The 18,555-nt window shown below is 48.6% G+C and overlaps 1 protein-coding gene and 1 long non-coding RNA gene across 6 annotated transcripts in view; both read left to right on the top strand.

The window, feature by feature from the left end:
* The window catches only part of NVL (nuclear VCP like), an 89,622-nt gene that overhangs the window by 37,602 nt on the left and 33,465 nt on the right, over positions 1 to 18,555 (top strand). For all 5 annotated transcript variants that reach the window (XM_049633789.1, XM_049633787.1, XM_049633788.1 and 2 more), the window contains 2 exons: positions 5,012 to 5,131; positions 8,942 to 9,041. In XM_049633789.1, the coding sequence (XP_049489746.1) occupies positions 5,012 to 5,131; positions 8,942 to 9,041 (220 nt within the window). The remainder of the gene's footprint in view (positions 1 to 5,011; positions 5,132 to 8,941; positions 9,042 to 18,555) is intronic.
* On the top strand, positions 9,048 to 13,949 carry LOC125925070 (uncharacterized). The gene is made up of 3 exons (XR_007458691.1): positions 9,048 to 12,086; positions 13,009 to 13,146; positions 13,764 to 13,949. It is a non-coding gene; the product is annotated as an uncharacterized LOC125925070 (long non-coding RNA).

Below are 18,555 nucleotides of genomic sequence, written 5' to 3'. Positions count from 1 at the left end.
AGTCGAGTTTTAGGGGAGTAAAAAGTTACACGTGGATCTTCAACAGCAGGGTGGGTGGTCAGCCCCCAACCCCTGCCTCGCTCACGGTGACAGTCCCGTGAGATGCGGGTTATTGTTTCCTCTGATTCCTGATTTGCAAACGAGGAAACTCAAGTCTGGAGGTGTCACACACCTTGGCCAAAGTCCAGTGGCCCTGGGGGAGGAGAGCTGAGGTTTGAGCCTGGGCTACGTGACTCCCAGCGTGCTTGCCTCATCCTGATGTCGGGCAGCTCACACGACTTGTCTCAAAAAGTAAAAGTGCTCTGGGGGGAGATGCTACAATACTATACAGTAACTCCTCTCTGCCTTCAGTTTATGTGATATCTCAGACTTTAGAGATTTTGAATATTGTATTATCCCTTCGTCCTTATGAGAAGTAAAAACACCGTTCCGTTCTGTAATGCGTTCAAAGAAGTAAAAGTAGTATCGTTTGGGGGCTCCTGGCTGATTCAGTCAGTAGAAAATGTGACTCATCTCAAGGTTGTGAGTTCGAGCCCCACATTGAGTGCGGAACATACTTAAAAAAAAAAAAAAAGTATTGTTTCAAAAGGCTTTTTAAGGGGCGCCTGGGTGGCGTAGTCGGCTAAGTGTCCGACTTCAGCCAGGTCACGATCTCGCGGTCCGTGAGTTCGAGCCCCGCGTCAGGTTCTGGGCTGATGGCTCGGAGCCTGGAGCCTGTTTCCGATTCTGTGTCTCCCTCTCTCTCTGCCCCTCCCCCGTTCATGCTCTGTCTCTCTCTGTCCCAAAAATAAATAAAAAACGTTGAAAAAAAAAAAAAAAAGGCTTTTTAAATGTATCCCCCTTACCAGTTTGTATATGTTCCTATTGTATGTGTTACTTTCCTCCTAAAATAAGGATTTATATTTAAGCATTTCCTGTGGGCTTTCTACGTACGTCTTTACTTTCCTTGTGCTCCTTTTGCCTTCCTGGCAGAGGAGGTGTTAGAAAGGAACCTTGAAGGGAGAGGATTGTTGCAGTTGGAAGCCGGGAAGGACAGTTCTGCCTGACAGTGAGGGGCTCTCATCCCCAGCCAGAGCTGGGTGTTGTCTCCGGAATACCAGAGCCGACAGAGGCTGTAAGCAAGGGCACAACCTTGCTTCACATTCTGAGGATCTGTTCCAGGCACGTGAGAAATTAGGAAGAGTAACGTATCTGTCACCCAGCGAAGCCCCTGCAGATCTTCCCTAACCACGTCCCCTGTTCTCTCTCCCACAGAATTTACCGTGATCCTGAATTTGGTCTTTGTTCTGTGTACTTTCTGCTTTTATTACATATGTATATGTATCCCTGAACGACATGTAGCATTACTGTCCGTGTTTCAAAAATGTTTAATGAGGCAGTTGGAAATTTGAACACTCCCTGGATACTCGATGTTAAGACAGTAATTTTTTTTTTTAATTTTTTTTTTTTTAACGTTTATTTATTTTTGAGATAGAGACAGAGCGTGAACAGGGGAGGGGCAGAGAGAGAGGGAGACACAGAATCTGAAACAGGCTCCAGGCTCTGAGCCGTCAGCACAGAGCCCGACGCGGGGCTCGAACCCACGGACCGTGAGATCATGACCTGAGCCGAAGTCGGACGCTTAACCGACTGAGCCACCCAGGCGCCCCAAGACAGTAATTTTTAAGGGACCGGTGAAGCAGGTGACGGGGATGGGAGCACACTTACCTGGAGGAGCACAGACTAACTTGTGGAAGTACGTGGTCACCAGACCTCGAGCAGTCTGGACACCAGCAGGGTGTCTGAGAACCGACTCAGCTCAGCTCAGTTCTGATGCTACCAGGACACGACATCCGATTCCGCAGGCTGAGGACTCGGTCCTACAGGAGTGTCCCCCACCCCCCATGGCAGACACCAGTCACAGGCCCCAGGCTGTCACCTGTGCTTCTGACACACCGACTACAGATCAGAGGCTCCAACCAACTCCTCCCCAGTTTTGATTAATTTGCCAGAGCAGCTGGCAGAACTCCGAGAAACACTTGTGTTTACCAGGTTGTTGAAGGACATGATAAAGAAGAAGAATCAAGAGCAAAATGAAGAGGTACATAGGGCACAGTCCCAACCTGGAGTCTCATGGGCCTTGGGGCCTGGCTCCATGGTTCCCCAGGTCTGGAAGGACCAAAAACTGCCCTTGAGTTTCTGTGGAGCCATGATTGGCTGAGTTATTGACCTTTGTCTATTCAGTCTCCGGCCCCCCCCCCCGCCTGGGGGGGGGGGGGGGGGGGGACACTGAAAGTTCCACCCTGTAACCATGGGGTTGGCCCTCCTGGCAGCCAGCCCCACCCTCTAGTGGACCTCCATGCGCTTTTGTGGCTCTGACAGTTTTCAGAAACTTTTGGGGAAAACCAGATATGTCTGAGAAGTACATTTAGTCATCTGAGTGATCAAATGTATATTTCTTGTAAATCATTAGATCGCAGTAATACTTATCTCTGTTGATGTGTTTACCTCTAGTTCATCAGTTTTCCGTGTGGCATGCCGCTGAATGAACAGAACCACACTTCTAAAAAAAAGCAGTTTCTTTCTTTCTTGATGTTCAGATCGAACATTACATACATACATCCTTACTTTCATCAGTGAGCTATTTCCCGTGAGGGTATGTTCTCCGAAGGAGAATTGCTGTATCTTCACTCCTGAAAGAGAAAGTTTTGCCAGCTTTTCCCCAAGATGGTCGTTGCTGTTACGCCTCCACCAGCGGTGAGTGGGGGTTCCCGCTGTCCCACATCCGCACCATTCCTGCCAATCCGAGGACTGAGCCTTGTTCTCATTGTGTTCTGACTTTTTTCCTAGGGAAAGGTGGGGAGGAGGTCTGTGGCAGAGTCTGGAATGACCGGGAGAGATGAGGTGATCTAATGAGGAAGATAAACTTCTTGGGATTAGATAATGAGTTTGCTGTAGGACGATTCAGAATCAAGGAGTCCAGAGACTTCCAGCAGACACAGGGATGTGAGCCCGGAGTTCAGGAGATTCGGGGTGGCACTGGAAACCCTGGGGACAAACAGTGGGGTCCCTGACCCCAGTAAGACACTGCTGGGGATAGGGAAGGAGGAGACTGGTCTTGTAAGGGTGGAGGACGCCCAAGACTTTCTGAGCCTGAACATCCAGGAGGCTGTTTCTTCAACCTTGTCAGTAACCACAGCGTACGAGAAACCGAAAGTAGGGCTTTGGGTTTGGCAATTAGAAGGTCATTGGTGACTTCAGGGAGGGTGTTTTCAATAAGGGTGTTTGCAAAAGCCAGGTTATCACGGTTGAAAACTGAAAGGCAAATAAGTTAGAAATGATAGCTATAGGATCCTTATTTGAAATATTTCATAAAGGCCAAGATAGTGGGATTTTCTTCTGTTTGCTTATTTTTAATCACTGTCACCTTTGTTAAGATTGATTTTTAATCTGTCCTTTTGAAATTGTAGGTTTATCTTCCCCTAAATTAAGTTTCCCTTTGGCCATTTGGTTTGCTCTAGCCACAGTGCATTTGCCAGCTGTGTTGATCGTTCCGTCGACCCCTGTCTGATACTTGACCTCTCCCAGCTCACTGTTACTTTTTCTTTTAAAATATCTACTATTTTGGTCCAGCATTTCAAATATAATTTTTGCTGACTTGGATTCTTTAGGAAATTGAGCCAGTCTACTGTATTTATATACCATACAAGATGTTATGATCAAGGCCACGACCTCTGCTTCCCAAGGACTATCTAGACCAGCCGGGAGTCTCAGTAGCAGGAGACTCTGTGAGGGCAGAGTGGGGAGAGCAATAGGAAGAAAGTCGGGGACCTTCTCGAATACCGGGAGAAGTGGAGGCAGGTTGGAAGACAGATCAAGTAAGGGAAGCACCTTGAGCAAAAGTACCAAGAAAAGACAGGACAGATGAGAAGACAGAAAACCCTCCCGTCACTGTCGTCCATGGCGTGTGCTTTCTGCCTGCATTACTTTATCACGGCCGTGTGGTCACGAGAGCGTAACAAACACTGGCGGTGGGGTCGGCACTGGAAACAGTTTGCAGACTCTGTCCTATTTAGCAGTTTTATTAGGAGAAAACATGCTTGGTTCACTAGTTTGAAATTTTACGAGAACAGTCTCTTAGGCCTCATAAACAGTGAGACCATATTCTTACATGTAGCTCTCTGCATTAACTTGTCCTAATGTTATAGGACGTTATGAATTACTGTGTTTCTTGACTGATCTTACTGTATCATGTTTTGACTTAGATTTTACGGTATGGTATGTCCAGTGAAACCTGTTGAAGGCCTCACTGGCTCACTTCGCCTTCTCTGATGCCAAGTGACAAAGTAGATCTTTCATTAGCAACTTGACCCACGTGGAAATGATGGTCGAGCAGGAAATGGCAGTAAAGTAGTGTTGGATTAATGACAATTACTGCTGGGTGTTTTATATGCATACAGAGTAGGAGATCAGTTCTTTTTTTTTTTTTTTTAATGTTTATTGATTTATTTTGAAAGAGAGCAAGCAGGAGAGGGGAAGAGAGAGAGAGAGAGAGAGAGAGAGAGAGAGAGAGAGAGAATGAATCCCAAGCAGACTCCGTGCTGTCAGCACAGAGCCTGACGTGGATCTCGATCTCACAGACCTTGAGATCATGACCTGAGCCGAGATCAACAGTTGGTCACTCAAACCTCCTGAGCCACCCAGGTGCCCCTCAGGAGATTAGTTCCAAAATCACAGTGTAGAATTATGGGATTGTGTCTGACCTAGAGAAGACCTCACATTTACTTTGTCTTTGTTTTAGAAACGAGGTAATCTATAGGCTTCAATAATAGCTGATTTTATTAAGTTGAACCATATACACTTGGCTGTGTTTCTGCATCAAAAATGGTTATATATCAGCAGCTCCATGCGGATCAGCCTAGTACTTTGTGGACTCTGATATTTAAATGTCTTTTAAAACTAGTTTTACTGTAATTTGGCCCAAAGCCCCAAAGTTGAACAGTCTCTGCATTTTATTTCTGTGCGTGTTCAGTACGTTGGTGAGAGTGAGCGTGCAGTACGACAGGTGTTCCAGCGAGCCAAGAACTCCGCGCCCTGTGTCATATTCTTCGACGAAGTGGACGCCCTGTGCCCTCGAAGGTCAGACCGAGAGGTAGGCGTATGCACCGTAAGCCTTTTGTAAGTTCTTATGAAGTCATTTCCTGAGAACACTGAGGTTCTTTAAGTGAAGAAACCTGGTAATTTGGAGTGAGGGCCTAGGCGTAACAGTTGTGTTGTTATCAGCCCTCGTATCCGTTTGTCTGTGTCATTTTGGTGGCACGCTTGTGACTCACAGGGGTGAGCAGCTGGGGGTTGCAGTGATGGTGGCTGTGAATAGCCCGCCTCGTAATCTTGATCCTCATCAGGTGAATGGGCTCTTGAGGCCCAAGAAAATGTGCCTCGCGGTTCCACGCACCCAGGATGGGGTCAGGCGGTGCGCTTTCTGACGCGGTACAGTTCGTGCCTGGGGAGGACGGGAAGTGGGCCTGCACCGCATTCCGCCTGCACGAGTCTGCAGCGTCGCTGGTCACGGGAACGTCAGCACAGCCGGGGCCTGGAAGCAGTCGTTATCAGAAGGACCTTGTCCCAGAGTCCACTGCTGTAAAGAGCACGTGGCCTTCTGGAAACCAGTATGAAGACTGTCTAGTGGGTACATTTGTGACACGATGACTAAGGAAGTGATTATGTTTCTCTTGTGATTCATCTTCAGATAGTTATCTTGTGTGTGCCCTTAGGCTGTAAAACATTTATTAAATTCATTTCACTTTGAATCTCCAGAAACATTCCAAAGTCTCAAGAACAAAACTTGACTAATGTGAGTGTGATTCATGTCGCAGTGATTCTGTTTCCTCATCCAGTAGTCATCAGTAGCATCCCAGAAAATCCTTCTGGTCTTATCTCTGGGGGTGAGGTCAGTGGCCACGCAGAGGTCCTTCCCAGGTCACCCCGCCGGCTGGCAGATCCTGGAATCTGGTGGGGGATCCAGAGCAAAGCACTGCCCTTTCTGTCCGGCTGGTCAAGGCATGTTGTGCTCTGGAGTTGACTCCTATTTATCTCCTTGTCTTTGGTTCTGAATAAACCCTTCATTTGTCAACAGCCCCTATGTTGGTTTGCAGCCGCCTGTTAACGGCTGGTGATTTTGACTTTGGACAGATGCAGGAGTGGGTTGCGGCTGGTCGGCCATTGCCACAGAGAGGTCTGTGGCCACACGAACCGTGCTCTGACGTCTGGGTTCTCGCTCGTTCTTGGATGTTTACTAACACGTGTTTCCATTTTCTAGTACCTGTGTTCTTCTCTTCGGACGTTTTCACCTGAAGGGGATTCTGAAGGAGAGAAATAGGGAGAAAAATGGGAATACATATTTCTTTTTTTAGCGCGTGAGTTATGCATGAACACACGCTTGTGACAAAACTCAAATTAAGTACACGTGTTAGTAGATCAAGAGTCCTTCTTCCCATTTCCCTCTGTTACTCTCCTTGGAGGTTATCACTCAGTTTCGTATGTAGTATTTGTTATTCTACAACTTTCTCCATAAACTTAAAAACATGTATGGTTTAGAGTTTTATATGAATGTGGTCATGCATCTTGATGATTTTCCCATGTGCTTAATGACTTAATTTTTAAACGATTGCATAAATGTTCTACATTCTGGAAACAGAAGGATTTCTTTAATAATTCTGTTTTAGACATTCACATTGTTTCTAATTGTTTTTCTTACAAACAGAACTGAAATAACACTCTAATCACATGCTTTTGTCCACATGTATGTGGACCTATACATACTATGTTTTGGAGCTGACATTAAATCATCCTTCACAAAAGAATACCGGATACATATGCCTGCCAACAGTGTTGTCAGCAATGGGTAATACCCATCTTTTAATCTTTCGTCAGTTTTATTGTCAAACGTGACATTAAATCTTAGTATTCACGTCCCTGATTATCAGTGAGGTTGATTGTCTTCAGTGAATTTGTATTTCATCTTCTAGAAATTGCCTGATCAGATACTTTGATCCTTTTGCTATTAAAACTTCTCTTTTATCTATAGGAGCTTTTACGTGTGCTAGAAATTAATCCATTGTCTGATTGTGTGTGTTGGCACGTTTTTCCCAGTCGTCTCACTTACCTTTAATTTTTTTTATTACGTACAATGTTATAATTTTGTTATAGTAAAACCTGCCTTTCACATTCCTGTGCTGATTCTGAGGATTTTGTCTGGTTTAGGTAGGACCGTGTTTGGTTGGTGTCTGGGGCTGCTTTACTGTTCTGAGTCAGGATTGTCACTATGTGCATCTCCTGACATATTAGCTTTGTGTCCTCAAGGAGTGGTGACATGCACCGTTTCTTTTCTGGAGAAATTGTTACCACCTCTGTGTTGAAGAAACGCAGTAATCCCACCGCCCCCGCCCCCCCCCCCCCCCCCCGCCACACATACACAGCACTACTTTTCTCATTTCTTCCATTGGGCATTTAAAACCTTTCTGTGTCAGAGTGAGTTCCCCTGTGTCCACCACCGCCCTGGACCTTTCCCTTGGGTATTGCCGTAGATCTGCTTGTGTGCCTCTGGGAAGAAGCCTCGTGGCCCAGTCCAAAGATCTGGAACATCTCACATCCCAGGGGCTCTCGTGAGGCTGAGTCTGCATTTGCCCAGTAGGAAATCTGTTGCGACTCTGGATGTAGAGTTCTCTCTTGTCCAGCAAGAGACGGGGACACAGGATTGAAAATGCGAGAGAGGCTAATGTCCTGGAGGAGAGGAGAGCCCCGAGTAAGGGTCCTTGCTCCGTCTTTGTTTGGATCAGAAGGCTTACAAGCGTGATGGACTGGACGTGCACAAAGAGACAGTGGAGTCTTGAACATTAACTCACGGGCGTGGGGGAAAGGGGTTTTGGAGATATGCTGTGTTAGGGTTCGTGTCAATACAAAACAAAATCCTGGCTGTGTGGAAGGTTGTTTACAGCAGACAGGAGGCCCCACCTCTGTTTACCTAAACTGGCCTAGGGGACTGAAAGGAGAAAGGAGCATGGTACCTCAGGGTCAGCAAGGCACCTTTGTTTTGCTAATTAGCTCCGCTCTGGGCAACTTCACCCTGCTGTGGTCTTAAGTCCTGTTTACCTGTTTACCTATTTTGGTTCCTCCTTCCTGTGAAAGCAGCATTCTGCTATTGTACTAAGTTGGGGGGCATTTCCGCCCTGAATACCTAATCTTGTTTACCTCATCTTGGATGTTTTCATCTTGAGATTTCCTATTCCTATACCTTTGTCCTATACTGGGGGCCTTTGCCCTGTTTACCTAATCTCGTTTACCCAAACTTGGGTGTGTTCACCCTGTGACTTTCTAATTCTTTATGCCTTGTTAACCCATGGTGCAAGCTCAGGGAATTCCTAAACTTATTCCCCACAGCCATTAGATCTTTTCTTTTTTTTTTTTTTTTAAGTTTATTTATTTTGAGAGAGAATGCATGTGTGCTCGAGGAGGGGGGCGGAGAGGGAGGGAGAGAGAATCCCAAGCAACCTCCACACTGTCAGCGCAGAGCCCAATGTAGGGCTCCATGACTTGAGCCGAAACCAACAGACGCTCAACTGACTGAGCCCCCCAGGTGCCCCGTAGCCATTGGATCTTTGAATAACTTGGAGGCACCAGATTTAGATCAGCCAGGCCTGCCCTTGTCTGGCTGTGAGGCCTGGACACGTGGCCTCTCCAAGCCTCAGCTTCCTCGTGGAACAGTGGATAACACAATTCCGGGGACTTCCTGCCCCTGCGTTGCACAGTGCCGGGATGTAGCGACCACTCAGAAAATAATGGCCGTTACCTCTCGACAGAAGCTTTCTTGAAGTTAGCTGGTACGTTACTTTGTATGGAAAAGAATGACGATGCGGTTTTCTTTTTATTGGAAACTGATGGAGGTGTGTTCATTCCCTTTCAGACGGGGGCGAGCGTGCGCGTGGTGAACCAGCTGCTCACCGAGATGGACGGGCTGGAAGCGCGGCAGCAGGTTTTTATCATGGCGGCCACCAACCGGCCAGGTAGGGGGTGCTCCCCATGACTGTCAGCGCTCCACGACACCGGGATTTACATTCATGCCACTAGAGGAGGGTTAAGTTTAGGAAATCCCTTGTTGGCTCGTAAGTTGAAATAAAACCTTAGGAAGCTTTTATGCAAGTGATAGTAAAAAAGAGTTTTATTCCTTAGATTTGGGGGATTTTTCTGTGTTGGTCCTCGGAAGGTTGTCTTGTCAGAAAACCCAGTGTCCGCTTTTGACCACACAGATGTTATCAGAATGTGTGTCCTGCGGTTTCTCCCAAGCTTATAGGAAACAAGGACCAGGCTCTTCACTGCATGTGAAGGTTGAAGATAGAGTCACAAGGTTTTATACTGGGACCATGTCACCATCCCTGCAGTAACTGTTACTTAAAGTTGTTACGAGCTTCAGCGGAGCCGAGGGGCTTAGAAAAGGCCCATAATGTCAGCACCCGGCTCTTACTGAGGGTCCCAGAGTCTCTTCCTGTTGCTAACTACTCTGCCGTCCTCGTGAGCCGCTGTGTCGTAGCCACCCCGCGTGGACACTGGTGTTAACTGTCTGCCACCGTCAAGCTCACAGAATTTGTCTTTCGGGTCTTGTAAGTTACTTTGAAAGGTAAAACCTCCGTGAAATATATACGATTTCATTTTAAAATGGAAAACGGAAATATATGAAGGTTTGTACTTTGACGGCAGTAAAGTACCGTCTCTGGAATCCGGCGGACCTGGGTTTGAGTCCTGGCTACAACTCTTGTTCTCTTACCGGTTCTGTTTCCACCCCCACCCGTGTGACACCGGCCGAGCACCTGTGTCACCCGTGTGACACTGATCACGCGGAGCTGGTGTCAGAGCCTGCGAGGCTGCCACCAGGACCCTCGCGCTGCTGACCGGCCAGCTACAGGTGAACCCTCAGGTTCAGTAATTCGCCACGACAGTTAAAGGAATGCAGGAAAGCACCGTACAGTTGACCCTTAAACAACACAGGTTTGAATTACGTGGGTCCACTTACACGCGGCTTTTTCTCGTGAACACGGTGCAGTCCTATAAACGTATTTTCCTTATGGCCTCCGTAATGTTTTTGTTCTCTGCTGTACTTTATGGTAAGAATACAGCATATAACACAGAGAACGTGCATACCGTGTGTTAATTTTTACGTTACCGGTAAGGCTTCCAGTCAACAGTAGCCACTAGTAGTGTTTTGGGGAATCAGAAGTTACACAAGACTTTTGAGTGCGCGGGGCTGGGGAAAGGGGGCAGTCGGTGCCCCTAACGCCCACGCTGTTCAAGGCTCACTGTACTTGAGTTGCTGTTTATTGTGAAGGATGCACACAAGGCCAGGTGTGAGGGGCAGTGCAGACGTCGGGGGCCCTCTCCCCTTGGAGCCAGGGCACACGCCAGCCTGGGAGACCGGTGTGCTCGTCAGCAGGACGCTCCCAAACTCTGCCGCCCAGAGCTTCCCTTGGGGTTTTATGCCTTAGTCACTGTTGGTCGATGGCCGCGCGATTGAACCGTCTCCCCAGAGTTGTGTCTCCCACTTCTACCCTCTAACCACGGGCTTGGTCTTTCTGACAACTGGCCCATCCTGAAGTTACTATCTTGGGCCGACCTTGAGTTGGTCATTAGCGTAGCAAAGACTCCCGTCCCTGGGGAATGGCGAGGCTATTTGAAGCTTTCTGACAGGAACCGAGGACAAAGAGCAGAAGCCTTCTTGGTTACACCACCTCCGCTCTGGGCACACGTTACTTCCAGGATAATGACGCCAGTTGGCAGGATGGTCGTAAAGGGCAGTGTGTCTCCCACGGCGTGTGGCAAGGAGCTGTTCAGTAACTACTGCCTCTTGCCAAGAGCACGTTTGGTGACAGCCAGGGTGGCGGTCCCGAGGTCCTACACTCACAGCTGTCCCCGGGGGAATCTGGAAAACCTCACAGATCTCTGTGCGGAATCACACCCTGCGTTTTCTGGTAGACGCAGAGTTTTTCTGAGAGATTTCGAGAAGACACCGTAGTCTGCGATAAGCCATCCTGTCTTCACCTGGCACTCGCCGTTTTCGTGTTTGGTGATCGTAAACACATATCTTTAGCTTAGTCTCTGTGGACTAGAATGTAACAGGTCCCTCCGTGTCCCTGGGTTTTACGTGAATCCTCGCCTCAAACAGTGCAGGTGCGTGTCCTTTCCCGGTCACTGTTCACCTCTGAATTCTCTGAATTCTCGACAGCTCTCTGGATTCTTAGCTGCGAAAGCCCGGGCTGAGTACAGTAGCCTGTGCTGACTTTAGCCATGGTGAGGGAGACAGGAACACGGTGGGTACCTGTGTCTTGTCCCTTCCGGTGTCCCTGAACCTGTTTCCTCCGCTCTGCCCCTCCCCTGTCCCCTTATCCGCGGAAGAGATCCCGCTGCCTTGCTGCCTACAGAAATCCAATAACAGCCCCGTGGGTCATCCGTGTCACCTGTGCGCGTGCCTGTGGCGGTTCTCTTCCCTAGTGCGCTGTCCTGCAACATTCTGTTTGTGACTTGTTTTCTCCCCGCTTCCAGAAATCTCTTCCCACCTGATGGCTTTGGCCACATGACAAACTACCACCATACTCAGCGGCTTCAAATCACCATTTTTGCTCTGACCCACAATTTTGTGGGTCGGGGACTCCGGAAGGGCTTGTCCAGAGGTTCCTCTCCGATCCCGGTGCCATCAGCTGGAGTGGCAGGGCCAGAGGACCGTCTCCGCGGTGACGCTTCGGCATCTCCGTCCCCTCCTCACAGAGCGTCCCCTCTCCAGGCCTCTCCTGGTGGCGTGGGCTCCCGCTGGCGGGATCCCGCATCCTCGTTCTCACGTGACCGCAGGGTTCCAGGAGCCGAGGGTGGAGGCTGCCATTCCTGCTAGAGGCGGCGCCCGGGGGACAGCATGGGGGAGGCTGAGGTTCCGGGGCAGGGACGCAGGGCACGAACACCTGCGGCCGCTCTGACTCTTCGCACACAGGCTTCTTTCCTGACGCGCTCTGTGATCGCACAAGGTGTAGCTCCACCTTTCCGTTTGTGTTGAAGACCCACCGGTCAGCGTAAGACTCTTTAATTTCTCAGCACGTCTTCTCTTCTCATCAAATATTTATGGAGTTTTTACCGTGTGCCTGGTCCTGCTTGGCTTTGGGAATTCAAAGGCTAAGAGTTTGGAAAAATGCTTTGTGTGTACTGTGATTTGGGGCTGGGGAACTTGGGTACGTAAGAGACAGACTGGCTAAGAGGGTAGAGAATGACTTGGCGGGGGCGAGGGTGGGGGGGGGGGGGGGGGGGGTGCGGGCTGACTTAGAGATGATGGTCCAGGAAGGCTATTGCAGAGGTGCTGTGTGAGCACATGTACCCAGGGCGTAAGGGGCGAGAGCACCTGGCTCGTGGGGCCCAGACACACCAGCTGCTGCCGCTGGTAACGCACAAAATCGAAGGCAGAGAAGGGAGTCCTGCTGACAGAGGAAAGGAATTTATTTCCGCGAGGCCAACACCAGGGATGAGGAGGGAGCACGGGGCAGGCCGACTCCCCCAAGCCGCCCCCCGGGTGGGATGTGTGTGACGTTCCTCAGGCCCTCCTGGCTGCCCAAGGACTGGGGACAGGATAGAAGACACACGGTTGACTGATAGAGTCTCCATCAGTTTATAAATATCTCAGTAACATTACAAGGAAAAGGCAATTTTATCAATAGCCTAATCTCCAGAGACTCCCTGTTGTCTTAGTGATAATACTCTGCTGGAGGGAAAAACAATCTTAGCTTAACAAGAGCTAGGTCTCCAGTATCCTTGAGTCTTCCTTAGCATATGGAAGTCCCACTGGAAACTTCCCCTGGGCTGCCCCCAACTCCACAGTAGAGAAGCTGTCACCTGCACTACCCCAGTGCAGCTCTTCCTCCCCATGGGTCCTGTCCCCATGCTTTACTAAAATCACCCTTTTGGTACCAAAGACGTCTTCAAGAATTCTTACTTGGCCATCAGCTCGGAACCCCCACCACCACTCCAAAACCCCATCAGGGAGATGGGAGGCTGGCATCCCAAAAGACTGTCTCCAAAGTGCTGAGCAAAGGTCCAGGTTCAGAAAGGAAAGCGTGGGACAAAGTTGGTGGGCACTGAAAGGTTGGTCATCGTCTTGGGGTCAGTCGTGGGTGGGGTCTTGCTGGGACAGGACAGTCCCCTGAGGTTCCGGGGCAGGGACGCAGGGCACGAACACCTGCGGCCGCTCTGACTCTTCGCACACAGGCTTCTTTCCTGACGCGCTCCGCGATCGCACAAGGTGTGCGATCTACCCGCTTCAAGGGGTAGTTTCGGTTCCCTCTGGGGATGCTTTGCCTGCTGGGTGTTTCCCTGAATTCAGAAATTTGGAAATAAGAATTTAATCAGAAAGTACAGACTGAGGGGCGTCTGGGTGGCTCAGTCAGTTGAGGGTCCGACTCTTGATTTTGGCTCGCGTCATGATCCTGGAGTCATGGGATCGAGGAGCCCGCTTGGGATTCTCTCTCTCTTTGCCCCTCCTCTGCTGACATGCACGTGCTTTTCCTCTCTCTCTCTCTCTCTCTCTCTCTCTCTCTCTGCCTTCCTGTGGGTCACTTGAACATTTCTTAGAATTTCATTTTGATTTACCTGTTATTTTTGAGTGTATCTCTTTGTAGAGTGTTTTTTGTGGATGAGGCGGTTGTAGAACTGCATACACGTAGCTTCTCACTGTTTACTGATGTCAGCATTTCTTTTGCGAGTTCCAGCAAGGAGTGCATGCACGGCCTGCCTTGGAGTTCCTGCGCCAGCCCCATTCGGGACTGTCCTCCGTGTCCCTTCTCCACTGTCTCAGAACCTCCTCAGACAGCGTTCTTATTTTTGCCTCAGCTGTGGAATGAAATTTTTTTGAAGTTTGTGTGTTTGTTTGTTTGTTTATTTTGAGAGAGAGAGACGGTGTGAGTGGGGGGAGGGGCAGAGAGAGAGCGGGAGAGAGAGAATCCCAAGCAGGCTCCGAGCTGTTAATGCAGAGCCCGATGTAGGGCTGGAATTGATGACCCGTGAGGTCGTGACCTGAGCCGAAACCAAAGTCAGACGCTTAACTGACTGAGCCCCCCAGGCGCCCCCTGTCAAATAAAATTTTAAAACTTAAGTGGAAAAGGAGGCTTTGTTGTATTTCCAAATTTTTGCTCTTCCCATCGATTTTTCTTTTCTGATGTTCCTAATTTTTTTCCGACATTCCTTTTTGTTTCAGAAACTCCCTTTAGCTGTTCTTTTAGGTGTGTTTAGCTTGTGGCGAATTTTCTTGGTTTTCATTTATCCAAGAATGCCTTGATTTCCGGTTCTTTCTTTCTTGAAGCCTATATGGAGTTCTGGGTTGACAGAACTCTTTTCTTTCAATACCTGTGAATTGGGCCACTTCATGCCAGCCCTCGTGGTTTCTCCCTTCCTTCCTTCCTTCCTTCCCACCTTCCTTCCTTCTTTCTTTCTCTCTTTCTCTCTCTCTCTTTCTTTCTTATTTCTTTTTTTAATGTTTATTTTTGAGAGAGAGTGGGAGGCACAGAATCCAAAGCAGGATCCAGGCTCCAAGCTGTCAGCACAGAGCCCGACGCAGGGCTCGAACTGACAAACCGTGAGATTAAGACTTAAGCCAAAGTCAGACATTTAACTGATTGAGCCACCCAGGTACCCCCAGCCCTCATGGTTTCTGGACACAAACCTGCTTTCGTGTGAATGCCCTAACAGTACAGGTAGGGCGTCAGTTCCCTCTGCTTGGAAGACTTTTTCTCTCTTTTTTTAAGGTTATTCATTTAGAGAGGGAAAGCATGAGCGGGCAAGGGGCGGAGAGAATCCCAAGCAGGCTTCATGCTGTCAGCACGGAACCTGACGAGGGGCTTGATCACACAGATGGTGGGATCATGACCCGAGCCGAAATGAAGAGTTGGATGGTTAAGCCAGCTGAGCCCCCCCAGACGCCCCTCTCCTATTTTCCATTTCTGTCATCACTTTTTCCCCTAACTTGTGAGGTGCTGCTTTCTACAAAACAAGGGAAAGAATTGTTCTGTCGCCATCCCCCCCACCTCGCTGCTCTCAAGACCTGTGATGTCCCTTGTGTGATGTGTGGCACACCAGAGTCCACCCCCTGTCCCGGAAATACTCCGCTTCCCTGTGCTCAGCCCCAGGAGATGAAGGTCCCTGGACAAAGTCCACTAAGACCACCGATGCCCTGATTGTCATCTCCTGTGCACATGCGCACGTTCCTTCTTCTGGTACCGGCTCCTGTAAAGGACATTCTCAGAGAGGAACTGTCTGTTCCCACTGAATCCTCTGTGCCGCTGGTTAAAAACACTCCTGCAGACAGGTATACCCAGATAGCCACACCAACCGGGTAGGGTCTCTACTGCTCAGCGGGGGTCTGTTTCCTACAGTAGCAACACGGTATTCAGAAAGAGTTTCTGCTCTCTGTGCAGCTCTGTTGAAAAACTAAATCTGTAAATTATGACACAAAGAAGTGTAAACTTCCGGACAAGGATTAGGTCTGCGGTTTTATGTTTGAGAGAAAGTTCCTAGTTCAGAGTCTCTATCCATTGTGATAAGCCCTTAGTAGTTTTTTGTCAGGCGACTCGATGGGTGGCAACAAAGAAGAGATTTATTCCATTACACACAGTAAGATATTCAGCCACTTAAAATTCCAAGTAAAACCTTCCCTTTTGTGTCCAGTCTGAATGGCCCTGGATCGTTGTTAAATTCTCCTTGAGTTGGTGCCGTGTTCCGACCTGTGTATCTCGCCCTTTGGCACAATGCTTCCCTTGTAAAAGTAACCTAGGCCCTGGCATCATTTCTGCTGATTCTCAGGAACCCGCAAATAATAAAACTCAGTATTTGTTTTGTGAATTGTAAGAAGAGACCTACTCCTGTTCCGTGAAGGTCGTCTGATCTTGCGGTAATTTTCATAGACATAGTGTTGATGGTCTTGTTAGTCCAGTTTCTAAGTCTCGAAGAAAATGGCTTTATTGAGATCTATAATATGCCATAAATTTTACCCATTTTGAGTACACGATTCAGTGGTTTTGAGGATATTAACAGACTTGTACAGCCATCCCGACAGCCTGATCTGAGAACATTTCTGTCACCCTCAAGAGGATCTGTGCGTGTTAGCTGCCCCTCCCCATCCGTCCCCACCTGCAGCACTGTCTCCCGAGGCCTCCGCTTCCGTGTGTAAGTGGAGTCACACATGTGGGCTGCGGGGTGTGCCCTCTCCCGCTCGACGTCCTGTGTTCAAGGCACATCCGTGTGGCGGTGTCAGTACTCCGTTCCTCGTACTGCCGGATGACGTTCTGTCGTGTGGACGTAAACGTTCCACCCGTTCTCCAGCCGATGGACATTTGGGTCGTGTCCACTTTAGGGCTGTTGTGAACCTCCGCATACAAGGTTTCGTGTGGCCGTATATCATAATTTCTCAGGAGGTAGATACCTAGGAGTGGGGCCTGTGGGCCACATGGCGACTCTGTGTGTAACACTTCGGGAAGCAGCCAGACTTTTCCAGAGAGGCCCAGCGTTTTCTGTTCCTGCCGATAATTATAACAAAGCCAAGTGTGGGAGTTCGGATTTCTCCACACCCTCAACGCTTGTTACAACCTTTCTAGTTGATTACAGCCATTCCAGTGGGTGTGAGGTAGTATCTTACTGTAGTGTCTTCTTTCGAGAAATACCTGTTTGAATCCTTCACCCATTTTTTTTAGTTGGGTCATGCCTTGTCATTGAGCAGTAAGAATGATTAATTCTAGGGGCGCCAGGGTGGCTCAGTCGGTTAAGTGGCCGACTCCGGCTCAGGTCATGATCTCACGGTTTGTGAGTTCCAGCCCCGAGTTGGGCTCTGCGCTGACAGCTCAGAGCCTGGAGCCTGCTTCCGATTCTGTGTGTGTGTCTCTCTCTCTCTGCCCCTTCCCCACTCGTGCTCGGTCTCTCTCTCCCTCAACAATAAACAAATACTAAAAAAAAAATTTTTTTTTTAAAGAATGACTAATTCCAGATACAAATCCACAGCCAGGTGTATGGTTTGCGTGTATTTTCTCCCAGCCTGTGGCTGTCTTTTCACTTTCTCGATGGTGTAATTTGAAGAACAAAAGTTTGAAATTTTGGTGAAGTCCAATTTATAGATTTTTAATCACATGCAATTTGTGTCCTGTCTCAAAAACTCATTGCCTGATTCAGGGTCACAAAGATTAACCCCCGTGTGTGGTGACGGTTTTACGCTTCCAGTGCTCACACTTCGATCTTAGACTCATTTTGAGTTAATGTTTGTGTGCTCTGAGGAAGGGGTCCCGATTCACCCTTTCGCACGTGGACGTCCACCGGCCTCGGCACATTTGTGGCATCTTCTCCCCATTGAATTGTTGGGGCACCTCTTGAAAAATCGGGGGTCCGTTTGCAGCAAGGTGGAGTTTTTCCTGAAGTTGGAAGTCACTACCTTTAGCTCTTAAACGTCAGCTTTTTTTGGTACTCGGTGGGAGAGCGGTGCTTCCTCACCAGCGGATGGAAGGGAGGGCTCTTCACGCATCCTCCTTGTTTGCGAGTGAGCGGATTTTGTCTTTGCAGCGGTGGGATTTGGGCTGACTTCTTCACTGCGGATGTGAGAATTATCTTGACTCTGAAGACTCCCATCTGTGCCACATCGAGGTGGGGAGCCACTTAGCAAGCTGTAGCAGTACTCCCAGGGCAAGAAGTTAGTGTTCTCAGCAGCTGATGGCTGGGGTGTGGAAGTGTCATCAGTTGACGGGACCTGTTAATGGATTGGCTGTGGACGTGAGTGAGTGGAGCCCGGCCACGCCTCCAGGTCTCGGCCGGAAAGACTGGAAAGATGAGCTGGCCTCAACCAAGGCAGGAGAGGGCATGGTTGCCCCGTTCGGGGAGGACATGGGAGAAGATCGGGGCGTGTGTGAAGTGTGTCACGTCCAAGATGGCTCTCTGTCACAGGGAGGTGCCGGTGTGCGCCTGCTTCTCACTTTCTACAACGCCCATTCCTTGCGCTCTTTCCCTTTAGAGGACGCTAAGAGTGCTTTTCCCTTTATCGTCCTCTAAAGTGTAAGAAGCTGATTGGTACCTACCAGCTCTAGACACACAGCACTGGATTTTCTTTGAGAGATGGTGTAATGCATCGAATTTTGGAAAAGTTTTTGATAGAGCAGTAGTTTGCCATCCCATAGCAAGATCTGTATAAAGTGCTTGGTGGGGGTCCTGGCTGGCTCAGTCTGAGGGCCTGCGACTCGATCTCGAGGTCATGAGTTCAAGCCCCATATTGGATATAGAGATTACTTAAAAAATAATAAAATCTTTAAAAAAAATAATAAAGTGCTCAGGGTGCTTTTTACTCGAAAGGAAATAAGTAATTCCTTAAAATAAACTAATAAATAAATTTGTAATAAACTAAACATGGTGCTTGTCAGTTAGAGATATTAAATGATTATAAAATTCCTAAACTAAGTGCCTTCTAATTATGATTGGGATTGTTTACATCAGGCTTCATTTTTGAGCATGCAGCTCTGACTTTTAATA

Source organism: Panthera uncia, chromosome F1, assembly GCF_023721935.1.
Source record: "Panthera uncia isolate 11264 chromosome F1, Puncia_PCG_1.0, whole genome shotgun sequence".
In the NCBI taxonomy this organism is placed as follows: Eukaryota; Metazoa; Chordata; class Mammalia; order Carnivora; family Felidae; genus Panthera; species Panthera uncia.
Note: the sequence above shows the minus strand (reverse complement) of the source record. Positions and strands in the feature narration are given on the sequence as shown.